The sequence below is a fragment of the Crocodylus siamensis genome, chromosome 1 (assembly GCF_052110815.1).
Source record: "Crocodylus siamensis isolate JL-2025a chromosome 1, ASM5211081v1, whole genome shotgun sequence".
Classification (NCBI taxonomy): Eukaryota; Metazoa; Chordata; order Crocodylia; family Crocodylidae; genus Crocodylus; species Crocodylus siamensis.
In genome coordinates this window covers 408,937,110-408,950,649 of record NC_143395.1, presented here as the reverse complement: position 1 = coordinate 408,950,649, position 13,540 = coordinate 408,937,110, and the positions used below count along the sequence as shown (strand labels likewise).

The window sequence follows — 13,540 nt, the reverse complement described above, 5'->3', positions numbered from 1 at the left end:
ATATTCACGGGGGTATTTTGGAATGAGACAGAGCTACTACCATTTTTTAGTATCAGATTTACAGCTTCCCCAGGAGTCAGTTCATACAGTTACAACAAAAATCTTTTAAGATTAAAAAGAGGAATGGAAAAGGGAATGAGATCCAGATTGCTACATATGGAACTACCACCTTTTGGGAGCCCCAAAGACCAATACTATTTTTAAGTCTCAAGCATTATGAAAGTAAGGCATTGCTTTCCTTATTTTAGTAAGAATAATTTCCAAAAATATTTGGATGTTTATAATCTTTTCCTTCTCCACTGTATGCTCTGGTCAGGATGGAAATGAAAGTAATCTGGTCAAAGCCATTTGCTACCTACTCAATGAAGAGCAGAGCCCCACTACTATGCTGACTCTTACTCAGGTAAATTCACTTTTTCCACATCCCCATTTCTACCCAGAGCAGAGGCATTATGTTGTTTTTCCTCATATAATCAATGGGAATCATAGGCAGGGTGTATATGGGAAGATCCCATTCCAGCATATGAGCACAAGACATGGGGAAACCTGCACTGGAAATTGACTATTGGAAAGGGAGAGCGTAGAAGATGATTTTAACGGGATTAGCCTTTGGGTCTCTCAGAAGGCAAGAGGAAAAAGAGTCTTGAGCATGCCTGTTAAAAAAGGGTCCAAAAAGATCTAGTAGACAAAAAGGACACTGAACCCTAGGGAGAACAAGGATGTGTAGACTTTGACAGCATGCGGGAGTCAGATTTAGAGACTAGTGCCATCCCTAGAATAGCACAAGCTGAATATTTTAACAGGCAGGCTCTGAAGTGTTTTGAGGGGTCATCCTCAGTCCCTTATGTTGGAGGTGTTCCATGTCATAATACACGGAGAGGGAAGGACTCTAGCCTGATGGTTTAGACACTCAGCTGGGTGGGGAAGAGCTGGGCTCCAACACCCACTCCTGTGAATGGCTGTGGTTATAAAGTGGAACAAGGTTGTTGGTAGGAGATTTTGAACTAAAAACAGAGGTGTTTCAGTTCAAATGCACACTGCTGCAGTTTTCTGTGTGCCAACATAGGTCTGGAACAGGCTCCCAAGGGAGGTGGTGCTCTCCCCTACCCTGGGGGTATTCAAGAGAAGGTTGGATGTGTATCTAGCTGGGGTAATGTAGGCCCAGCACTCTTTCCTGCTTATGCAGGGGGTCGGACTCGATGATCTATTGAGGTCCCTTCCGACCCTAGCATCTATGAATCTATGAAACATGCATTTTGCTGCTTATACGACTGCACACGACACTGCGTAGTGCATGTCAGCTCACTGGATCACTGGCGCATTGGAGCACAAAAAATGTACATGTATAAATGCCCACTGAGAGCCCCCTACTCCAGAATGGCCTCTAGTCTAGTGGTTAATACTCTCTCCTCAGAGATGGGAGATGTAGATGATTACAACCCCCTTCAGCAGAGAAGAGAATTTAACCCAGTTCTTCCATTTCCATGGGGAGCCTTCTAGCCTCCGAGCTTCCGGATGCCACCCCCACTTTCTAGAGGTCCACTGGAGTCAGAAGCCATGGTAATGAAGAGCTAGACAAGCACCCAAAACAGAACAGCTCTTATCAAGTTACACATTTCACTCTACATGTATTGAAAAGTTGTCAGCATTTTGTTTTGGCAAGAAAAGAAAATGAGAAAAAAAACCCACACGGGATAGGTATATTTCAAGACAAAATTCTCTCTCCATTATTTTGATTTGGCAGTATAAATCAAACCCTCAATCATTCATACATACAGCCCTCAAGACACAGCCAGAGGCACAGCACAGGACCACCACTACAGGACTGAGCCTCAGGCAAGGCAACAGAAGGCTTGAGATTGGAAACTAGCATCTGGTTCCTCTTTCTGGGCCCAAGGCTAAAGTTTTCTAGACAGCTGCCAGAAGCTTCCCTTTAAATTAGAAGGAGAAAAGGTTGCTCCAGCTCAGAACATAGACAACAAGTAGGTGATGGACTCCATGTACTGGAGTTTGGGGTTTTCAGTTTATCTAGGAAGGACTGACATGCTGCTTTAGCTGGAATCCCAGACAGCAACTGAACAGTTGCAGCCAAGAGATGAGACCGATTCTTCATGGGAACAAAGTAGTTTGAGGCAAATTCATTAACCAAATTCTCTTTCAGAGACGGCACTTGCAGGCCTCCACCTCAGCATTAGCACCAAGGGAAGCATTTGTCCTTCTGACCGCACAGACTCCCAGCATTGCCTACCCACTGGGCGCAACAGCAGTTGCACAGTTTCTTCAACTCAAATGATAAAAGGTGGATGCTTTTGATGCTCCAAGTCTAAGATTCTCTCTGTGCTGGTAACCCATTTTGGTGGAGGGGGCCACTGCAGGCAATGAAGTAAACTCACCTGAAAACGATGTTACTGTGAGAACTGATGTTCTTCCCTCCATAAACTGAAAGAATCCATGATGGACGAGGCCTCACTCCCCAGAGTTTGAAACACTCTTCAGAGAATGCCTGGAAATCCCACTTCTCAGGTTCAAACATGTCATTGACACCATCTGTGCACATGGGCATCACCATCTCTGTGCAAACCTATAAAAAGGACACTTTAAAATATGCTGGTTGCAGCTACAGAAACAGAATAAAGAGGAAAGCTCCATAGATTCCTTTAATACTTTCAATGATGAAAGAGATATTTACTGAGTACTTATAGATCATTAGCAAGTCTTTTCACTGACCCACGGCAGACTAGCTAGGGGACACATTGGAAGCAAGTTTTACTACATCAAACCCACTTTATCGTTTTTGTATTAGATCCTAAGATCTAATACGAAAACGATAAAGTGGGTTTGGTGTAGTAAAATTAGGATTTTTGATATGACTGAATATTTGGTCCCAATAAGAAACCATATGCCAAAATACCAAGGATCAGGGTTCTTCCTTGGGCAAACCACTTCCCTCTTATATGCCTAGTTCCCTGCCTATAGACTGGAAAAGATGGGTAACATCTTTAGACTGACCACAGAGCACTTCACAAGGCAAGTAGCGCTATGACATTTTTATTATTACTACTACTTGAATTCCTCAGAGGGTATCTAATTAAGTAGATGGTTATCAATGGGAGCTCATGTTTCTTTGAGCCACTAGCTAACCTTGTTCTCATGTCCCCTCCATCCTCCCCTCTCTTCTGCTAAGGCTTCACCTACAGGCAAAAATAAAATATTTTTAAACTCATGATCTAGTTTAGATGTGATCCAACACAAACGTTTGTTGGGAAGGCCAAAATCATCAAGTTAGCCAAGTTAAAACTATTCACAACCCACAATCTCTACCACAGCATTTCTCAACCCATGGGTCATGACCCAAAAGGTGGGGGACAAGAATATATGAAAGGGTTGTGAACAAAATTTTAAATGGATTCTCCTTTAAAGGAGAAAGGAAAGTGTGGGAACCTATGGCTTTTCCCTTGAAGGCTGGCAGACTTCTAGCCTGCAAGGGGCTGCTTGTTGACTCACTGTCCCCCAGCCCCTCAGCACGTAGGGCAGAGTGAGGGGCACTGGGTAGGGACTGACCAATGTGTAAAAGGGTCCCCAACAGAAAAAAGGTTGAGAACCACTGCTCTAGAATACCTATATTTAGTTCTAGGCCATACTCATGTAGAGTCAGAACCTCAGCTGGTGGATACTGGCATAGCTTGCACCACATTAAAAACAAACAAACTTGCCGATATAATTTCTGGTATCTGGTCCCTTGTATTAAAAGAAAAAGTTCAAAGTGTCTGACAGCAAGAACTGAGAATTCACATCAGCTTTGGTAACAAAAAAACAAACAAACAAACAAAAAACCCACCAAACAACCTCCAAGGTCAGACATTTTTGGAAAGGTTTATCAAGTATTTACCTGATAGTACCAGCCCGCTTCCCCTAGGTTCTTTGTTGCAGTATGAGATATGTTGAGGCACGATGCAACTCCTGAGTAGTTGTAGTAGATATTTATTGCCTGGAAAATGTTCTGTAGTAGTAATTTGTCTGACAGACTGGGATCTTTCAGGAACTTGCAAGCCACCTATGGCAAGAGAAGGGGGAAAGAGTCTGTAATGAAGCTCTTGATACAGACTGAAGATCAAATCTAACAAGTGGGGAAGGTGCAAGTTTGTTACTGTCCAGGGAAATGGGCTCTGATCCAAAAGTGAGGAGATCAAGAGTTACCATACTAGGAACAAGTCACACAAAAATAAAATCACCACACTGAGGATTTCTCTCATTTAAACTGATACTATTTGTCATCATAATGTGTGGGGTTTCTCTTATTTATTCAAATCTGAAAGACATGCTAGAAGGTGGCAGCATGCATTACACTGCTGAAGAATTCCAGAAGCCCCAAGTATGGTTAATTACATACATATGGTTGATCACATTTAGGCTCATCCCTGCAACTATATCTATCCCCTTGTACAAAGAGAAGTCAGTAGTTGTTTCCTTGACATGGACCTCACACCTTGGAGGACCTTTAATGGGGTTGGGGCCTATATGTAGAAGATGGACCCATTGGGCAGCCCTGCACCAAGTGAGGACTGGATTTGAACAGGTGACCCCCAATGCCCTTGCTCCTTGTGTGTAAGAGTGGCATGACGCCTGTCAAAGAGCCAAGAAAGCCACAGGGCTAATACAGCTGAAGCATAAGAGCATGAGCAAGTGTCTCAACTCCTGAAGATCCCCTAGGATATAGGTGGCTTAGGGACAGGCTCTATAGCTTGTAATGGGAGGTCAAGTGGCAAACTCTGTCCTATCCTCCCTGCCAGAAGGATCATGGAGAAACTCTGGGAAGGAATACTCACTGTTTGCTTCTCCTTATTCTTTTATGGATTTACACTGGGCTTGGGAAGGGCCAATAGACTACTACAGTTCCTGCCCCCTCTCCTGCCCCCCAAAAATGCTGAAAGCAGCTCTGGTTTTTACTGAAGCCAAGGAGAGCTGCTGCTAGTGATCATCAGGATTTGCCATCTTAGAGTTGGGCAACCAGTAAGCGCCCATATCAAGGTGCTTTAGCTAATGGGGTAACTAATACAATGCAGGATGCTTGTGAAAAAACAAGGCAGTTTGCAGAGGTAAAAGCAACCCCTCAGTTCTCCCTGAAGTCTTTGCCTCAGCCTGTTAACTTGGGCGGAAAATATCTAAGTTTTCCGCAATGTGTTAGTTACAGCAGAAAATATGGTAGCTAGCATGTGGTATAAGACACCCACATATGAGAGACATGCATGTCCCAAAACAAAATACTAAAGCTGACATAAATCCAACTGAATTTTGTAATAAAAGTGACCCAACAATTTCAATTATTTTTGTTACATAATTTTGACGTGTAATTTTAGACTTCTGGGGCGAGGCGGGGAGAATGCATCTTACACACAAGAAAACAGTTGCACACAAGCACCCCCGCTTTCTGCCTTGTGCAAACGAGGTCAAAGAACAAGTTAACAAATACTCCATCACTTTAAAAGAGGGCTTTGTCACTTGGCTAGTTCAGTAAGCAATTCTGAACAATTACAGGCTCTCAAAGGTCACTCCTAGTGCCAGTGTGGACTGCTGAAGGTAAAAGATAAGGGAATAAAGAGTTGCAGACAGCCCTACCTCTGCAGATCAAACAGGGGTAGAGGCAGAGAGAGCAATCACTCCCCAGAGGGCACCTTCCTCCCACATTAGAGAAAGGATTAAGCAGATACATTCAGCTACTCTAACAGATTTTCTTCCCCTAAGCTCTCAATATCCTTCTCACCCTCACTCAGATAATCACATTAGCTTTGTTGTTAGAGCTGCCATTTCAGAGAAGGTACCTAAACAGCTTAGAACCACCCCGAGAGGTCATACGTTAGAAGTGCCAGAACAAACAGAAGGATTTTCTATTTCACATCTTACTGAGTCACTGCATCTTGCTCAAACTTTTGAGTTCCCTCTAACAATGATGCAAAAGCAGATTCCAGGGTAGGAGATCAGAAGGTAAAAGTGCATTCCTCCAGCCGTTTAGATTGACAACAGAACTAAAATAGCACAGAAGACATTTATGGAGATGGGACACCTATACAAGACAGGTGAATTTCCTTCCCCTTTCCATCAGTCAAGTCTAACCAAGACAGATGCAACAATGTTTTTTCTGTTTGGCACTTGGGTTTATTACAGGACAATACATGTTCTGATTTCTCTCAATTTCACCTTTATCATCCCCATTACCCAGCAGTTTCAAGCAACAGAGAAGTTTGGTCATGGACTAACAAGGGAAAAGCAAGGCAATGTTCAGGATACTTTGTACACACAGCATACTTACAGTAAGCCAATCTTATTTCATGGTAGAAGTGGAGTAGATACAAGACATGCTGCCTTACAGCACTGCAAGTCATTTTGTTGCAGGGTTAAGTTACCCCTGAGAAAACTTAAAGTGAGGAATAACTGCAGGCTGGTATACCAGTTGTGCATCCCTTCCTGTAGTCATTTTCTCCTCTTGCTCAATTCAAACTGGCTTCCCTGCCACCTTGTGGCCAGATGCTCCAACAGTGCTTACTGCAGACAAAGCTACCTTGGGAGAGCTGGTTGTAGATCTACTCACTACAGAATCAGAATCTGGGTCAAACCTGCAGTAAATCACACTGTGTGCCTGTACGCTTAAGAGGGAAGTTACTTAGGAAGAGTGTAGTAAGTGGTGCTACATAAATGGAAGGCTACAAGGAAAGGATGTGGAAAGTTGAAAGGAGGACAAAAGTACACATGCAAAAAGAATGCAATGCAAGCACTCTGGAATCCCAAATGGGATCTAGAAGACAAAAAAAAAGTCACAAACAATGAAATCAGCAATAAGGGCTAACACTAGAAAGGTGACAGATGGAGAGTCTGTGACAATGAACCAAGTTAAAATTCCCTTATATTCACTGAAGTTCAAGTTTAAAATACTTGACCTCTGGCAGGACTGGCTCCTACTTCCGTGTTTTGTTTTGTTTTTTTTTAAATGAACTTGGGCCAATTTGTTTTTGTTCATTTCTGAACTACACTTTAATAGATTAGCAACTTTGCAAGCTGAACCATGTTAACTATAGAAGCTGTATGTGCTCCATTACCTGAATAGGCCAAGCAGGCAGAGGCTGCAAGAAGTCAGCTTTATACGGATAGTTTACCATTGCCAAATTTACCCACGTCTCACTCAGCCAAGCTTTCAATGCAGCAACATCTTGTGTGGATTTCAATGGGCTGCATAAGTGAAATGCACTGGAAAGCCAGTGCAAGCCTTCACCTAAGTGAGAAAGCAAGAAGATTTTAGTATTTAAATGTACCTTAAGTCAGTTGGTGCATCATTAGGATTATGGAGAGAACCTCAGAAGTCCAATATGTTACTGTTAAAACAGTTGATCTCTAGCAGCCCCATATACAACTTTCCCTTAGCATAATGAATCCACTGTGTTACAGTGTATGTATACCAACATAAAATGGAGTCCACAATCCATTTGAGTGAATTGCTACCAAAAAACATTGACATTATCTTAATCTGCCTTCAAATGGTGGCATCTAAAACATTAAAAAAATTGAGCAGAATACAATCAGTCCTTTTTAAAAGAAAAAAAAAAGTGTCAGATCTGTTAGTTGAGGGTGTATAGCTCTCAGTAGATAACTCTGCTTGCCCTCGCTTCCCTCATTTCACCTGCCTAACAATGCTGCAGATTCAATTTCCTGTACTAGCAAGCTACATTATAATATTGCTCCCAGAGGATTCTGAAAAAGGAACAGTAAGGAAGTAACAATGCTAAAAGTCAGGCTGTGTCCCCATCTGATCTCCTCACCCTAGAGTCAAGGTATATATGGTTACAATTACGAACAAAACATATGCCTCCCAAAGCTGGGGGGGCATGGCAACCACCTGCAGGTGGTGGTGGCGGCAAGGCAGCAGGAGCAAGCAGGGATGACCTGCAGCCACCCGTGGCTGCATTAACAGCAAGTGGAGGGCAGCAACCACCCACAGAAGATGGTGGTGGCTTCAATGATGGCCAGTCTCAGGGGGGGCGCGAGCCCCCTTGTCCCCCCCCCCACGTGTTGGCTATAGTTACAATGCCCGGTTAAAGTGCTCTCTACTTTCTTCTGCTTATACTGTATTTTCTCACACATCCTTTTCTACCCAAAAGCCAGCTGGTAGAGATTTCTGGGGATCCATATTTTCCTCACCTAGCAATTTGGCAGCAGGAGAACAGTGACAGCATGCCTGGACTGGCCCAGGCTAACATCCTAAGGGATAGCCAGCACGGGTTTGTTGCGGGTAGGTCTTGTTTGACCAATCTCATTTCCTTCTATGACCAGGTGACCTATCGCCTGGACAAGGAAGAAGAGATTGATGTCATATATCTTGACTTCAGAAAAGCCTTTGATCTGGTATCCCATGATCACCTCTTGGCAAAACTGCCCAGTTGTGGCCTTGGCTCCACCACGATCTGCTGGCTGGGAAACTGGCTCTGTGGTCGGACCCAGAGGGTTGTAGTAGATGGCAGTCACTCATCGTGGTGCCCTGTGACCAGTGGGGTCCCTCAAGGCTCTGTCCTGGGACCCATACTGTTCAACATCTTCATTAATGATGTGGACATTGGAGTCAGGAGTGGACTGGCCAAGTTTGCCGATGACACCAAACTTTGGGGCAAAGCATCCACGCCAGAAGATAAGCGGGTGATCCAGGCTGACCTGAACAAGCTCAGCAAGTGGGCAGATGAGAACCTCATGGTGTTTAACACCGAAAAATGCAAGGCTCTCCACCTTGGGAGGAAAAACCTGCAGCACCCTCATAGGCTCGGCAGTGCTACGTTGGTTAGCACTACAGAAGAAAGACTTGGGGGGCATCATTGACAACAAGATGAACATGAGCCTGCAATGCAATGCTGCGGCTAGTAAAGCGACCAAAATGCTGGCGTGCATCCATAGATGCTTCTCGAGCAAATCCCGGGACGTCATTCTCCCCTTGTACTCGGCCTTGGTGAGGCCGCAGCTGGAGTACTGCGTCCAGTTTTGGGCTCCACAATTCAAAAAGGATGTGGAGAAGCTTGAGAGAGTCCAGAGGAGAGCCACGCGCGTGATCAGAGGTCAGGAAAACAGATCTTACGATGACAGGCTGAGAGCCATGGGACTCTTTAGCCTGGAAAAGCGCAGGCTCAGGGGTGATCTGATGGCCACCTAGAAGTTTATCAGGGGTGACCACCAGGATCTGGGGGAACGTTTGTTCACCAGAGCGCCCCAAGGGATGACGAGGTCGAACGGTCACAAACTCCTGCAAGACCGTTTCAGGCTGGACATAAGGAAGAATTTCTTTACTGTCCGAGCCCCCAAGGTCTGGAACAGTCTGCCAGCAGAGGTGGTTCAAGCACCTACATTGAACACCTTCAAGAGTAAATTGGATGCTTATCTTGCTGGGATCCTATGACCCCAGCTGACTTCCTGCTCTTTGGGCAGGGGGCTGGACTCGATCTCCCGAGGTCCCTTCCAGCCCTAATGTCTATGAAATTTCTCTGCCGGCAAATTTCTGAATCCACGAGTAGTCCCTGAGCTGGATGACATGGCCCTACATATCAGATCAGGCCAGCAAGGTAAGTCAGTCAATGGCAAGACCCAGAATGCAATCCAAACCCAGCAGGCCAGACAGAGCTAGTGCCAAACCTGGAGCACAGCTTTGGACAAAGCACATAGCTCTAGGCCTGGCATGCCAGCGCTCTTCAGATCCCATCCTGTTCACAGGGCTGACAGCAGGTACAGGTCATTAGTGGCTGCTGGTACTCAATTACTTACCCGAGTAAGATCTTCATGCTGCCTTTTCAAGAACAGGGGTGTATTATACCAGGGGTGTTTTGTGCGAGAGAAGATACAGTATTCAAGTTTGTTTAAAAATAAAAAACAGATAGCCTCTGCTTTTCCATCACCTTTCATGAATTAAAAAAAAAAAAGTTGCCTTCCCTCCCATGTTACACCAAACTGGAATTGGGGAAAGAGGAAACAAGCCTGCTGTTCGAGTCTCAATCTAGTTTCAAACTGTAATCTTCGAGTGTTCTGAGAAACTTAGATCTGGATTTGGAACCAGAGTGTAGAATCTATATAAACCATGATCGAACTAAATATTTTTGCCATAGGAACAGAAAAAAAATTGGTGTCACTTTTTGAAAGGTTGATGAAGACACTTCAGAAGCTTGGCAGTTATTCTGGTTTTTTGACCCATTCCATTTCAGACAGAGAACAATTTCTAGAACTAAACTAGCAAATACATTAGTGACTTTGCTTAGCCAAAAAGCTGTGGCCCCTGGTAAGTAAGGTAGAGAAGCCTATGCTCAGCTAGTATGGAAACTTGTTTCTTTGTCTTTAGTTTGTTTTTGTTTTTTTTACTTTAAGCATCTTCCATTTCAGAGACTGAGTCCATGTAATATGATAATGTGTCATTTGTGTCTGTCTACACATTCAAAATAAAAACGGTCAAAAATTCTCTTTAGAGTTTAATTTAGATTGAAAACATGCAAAAAAGTCCACAGCCAGGAAGGTTAAGGTCTGAAAAAAACATTCAGATGCACAGGAGGCTATCATGCTCTACAAACTTACAAATGATGTGAAATTACCCAAAGAGTCACTGTGCAAACTGCCTGAGATATACAATTCTTGGAAGAGCACAAATGCTGAGGTGGCATTGGTAACTGGTTACCTGTAGAAGAGATGCGTTTAATAGCTTCCCAAGAATTTCGGATGCTTTCTGAACAGCCTTTCCCACTCTTCTTGAAGTCATTAGTCACTATCCTGCTGAAAACACCGCAGGGAACCAAATCCTCAAACTGCCATATTGGGGCTGAGGCTGCAAGAGCTCTGTAAAAACGGAGACAATAGGCAATATTTATCTGGTGAAATACACCTTTGGCACCTCTTCCAAATGAACCGCTGTGTCAAACTCCTCACAGCTACTGAACAATTAAAAGGTAAGTCTTAAGTGTTTAACCCCCTTCTTCCCGTCCCCGCAAAAAGAAACCATACCTATAATCTATAACTCAGATACAACATTCACTCCTGACAAACTTGAACTTAAAAGTAAGCTTTTTTGCAAATCCATGCAAGTACAAAACAAATTAGTGTTAGATCCCAGTTAAGACGTGCAAGTTCTTCATGCACACTCACTGGTATTTGTGTAGTAACAGCCAGAGACTGGGGCTCCATTGTGCTACTCTGTGTTTGTAGCATATGTAAAAAAGAAAGTTTTGAGCTGTAAATTCCTACGTCTAAAAAAGGCACAGAAGGAAAAAAAGGGAGGAATGATCACCTTTGTATTGCAGGTAGAGAATCTGGGCATTGAGGGATTAAAATGACTTGTCTAGCTTGCATACAAGAAGCCCACCACAGACCTGAGAATTGAACCCTAAACTCCCAAGTCTCAGACCAGTGCTATACCCTTAAGAGAAATCCTGTGGTGGGAGACAGAGAGAAGCCCTATGGTAGGTTTGATACCAAAGCAAGAATTACTGGGTGCCTAGACTAGGGATACTCAGCCTTCAGCACATGGTCTAGATCCAGCCCATGGCACGTCATCTGGCCTGTGGGGCTCTGCATGGGTCCAGAAGTCCGGTGGAATGAGGGTAGGAGCTGTGCTACTACTCCCATGGTACCAAGTTTCCAAAGCCTTGGGGAACCCTGGGCCCTGCAAGCTGTTTTGGATTAGGCACCTGATCCGACAGAGCAGGGTACGGGTGGTTCCAGGGCCCTGAGGCCTAATCCCAGTGCATGGGGGCAGGAGGCAGCAATGCCAAGCCCCCTGGGCAGCTGTTCCCAATGTGGTGCCTGCGGGTTTACTCAGGTGCTCAGGCACATTTTCACAAATCAGTAAAAAAAAGTCACTATTCCAACAACAACAACGAGTTCCTCTCTTTTTTTTGGGGAGCTGAGAAAAGCTTCTGCTCTCTATTATGTTATAGAGACCCTTTCCTTTCCCACCATAGGGAGTCCCCAGGGCCTCTTTCTGTTATGAGACAGACACACCTTTGCCCCTCTACCCATCTCATTTTTCAGGAAGTCAGCTGAGTGGGACACTTCCAACTTGTATAGTTTTCCTGTATCTAGCCCAAGGAAAAACCTGGTCTGAGTAGGGAACACAAGCCACTAGAGTAAATCCATCTGTTATTAGCCAATAAGTCCAGTGAGCAAGGAGTTACCCATTACATTGACATTTTATTAATAGGCAAAAAAAGCCATCTAGAATTGTCTTGGGGAAGACAGATCCAATATCTCCCTGCACGCTAAAAATCTTAGTTTTCTACTTTCTGGAAACTAGAATGAAATCTGAAGAAGGGTATCTTGTGCCCAAAAGTTTATGTAAGTTCTCTCCCAGCCATAGGTGATGCATGGGGAGATTGGGGGCTACCAGAGCTGCCACTGGCTTCCGCAGGCAGTTGCCACCACCCCCCCACCCACTACCAGTGCAGCCATCAGCAGCTGCAGGTGGTCCCCACTCGCCACCCACTGCTCACCACTGGCCTGCTTCCCACCACCTGCAGGTGGTCATTGTGCCCCCCCCAGCCTCAGGAGGCACACGTTGTTCATGCTCCCAACTACACAGGTTATCCAATAAAAGATACAACTCAAAAAAAAGAAATCCTAGAGACTCAAAAAGCCAGGCTTAAGGGCCATGTTTTAAAACTAATTGCATCTCAAGCCAGAGGTACCTGAAATTTTTCAAAATTCAGTATTTAATTACACCCCGTTTTGTAGTTTGGAGAAGTTATTAAATTTGTCTTGCAGTAAATCTGAATTCAGCCTTAATTATGGGACTTCTCTCAATGCCTCCATAATGCTTAGGGCAGGGGTGGGTAGAATATGGTCTGCAGGCAGATCTGGCCTATGGGCCCCTAAAAAAAATATTTGGAAGGTTAATATTTCCTTGCCCTTGGTTCCTGTCAAAAAAAAATGACCCAGGGGAAGCCCAGAGGGCTCCCACAACAGTGGGGCCCATCCAGCTCCCATGGTTTCTGGGCTGGGAGCATGTGGCTGCCCCTGGTGCAGGAAGCTCAGGTAATTAAGGGGGGGAAACCCGCAGGCAAGGAAGGAGCATGGGAGGGTGGGGGGGGGGAGCGACCCATCCACACCCATGCCCAATGCCACATGCTGCAGCTGCTTGCAGCCCACGTGGGGATGCCTGTGCCCGCTACAGACAGCCCCATGCAGGCTGCGACTGCCTGTAGCACAGGGCACTGGGCATGGGAGGGGCCACTCCCCCCTCCCCCCCTCAGCTTTTCTGTGGGCTCCTCCCTCACTTGCCATGGGGTGGGAGAGGGGCTACCCCCCCCACCCAACCCTGCACTCAGCACCACCTTGTAACCTGGACCCACTGCCAGCAGAGGTGCATTACAAGCTGGTATTGAGCATGGGGATGGAGCAGCACCTTGCCCACCCTGTGCCCAGCACCCTGCGCTGCAGCTGCTTGCAGCCTGCCTGGGTCTGCAACACAGGGCACCAGCCATGGGGCAGGTGAGGAGCCATTTTTCCCCCCACACTCAGCATTAGCTTCTTCCCTGCT

At 45.1% G+C, this 13,540-nt stretch overlaps 1 protein-coding gene across 4 annotated transcripts in view; it reads right to left on the bottom strand.

The window, feature by feature from the left end:
• The window catches only part of PRCP (prolylcarboxypeptidase), a 183,155-nt gene that overhangs the window by 138,597 nt on the left and 31,018 nt on the right, over positions 1–13,540 (bottom strand). For all 4 annotated transcript variants that reach the window (XM_090030682.1, XM_090030683.1, XM_090030680.1 and 1 more), the window contains exons 5-8: positions 10,688–10,845; positions 7,092–7,264; positions 3,890–4,054; positions 2,394–2,581 (exon numbers count right to left, since the gene is read on the bottom strand). In XM_090030682.1, coding sequence (XP_089886808.1) covers positions 2,394–2,581; positions 3,890–4,054; positions 7,092–7,264; positions 10,688–10,845 — 684 coding nt within the window. The remainder of the gene's footprint in view (positions 1–2,393; positions 2,582–3,889; positions 4,055–7,091; positions 7,265–10,687; positions 10,846–13,540) is intronic.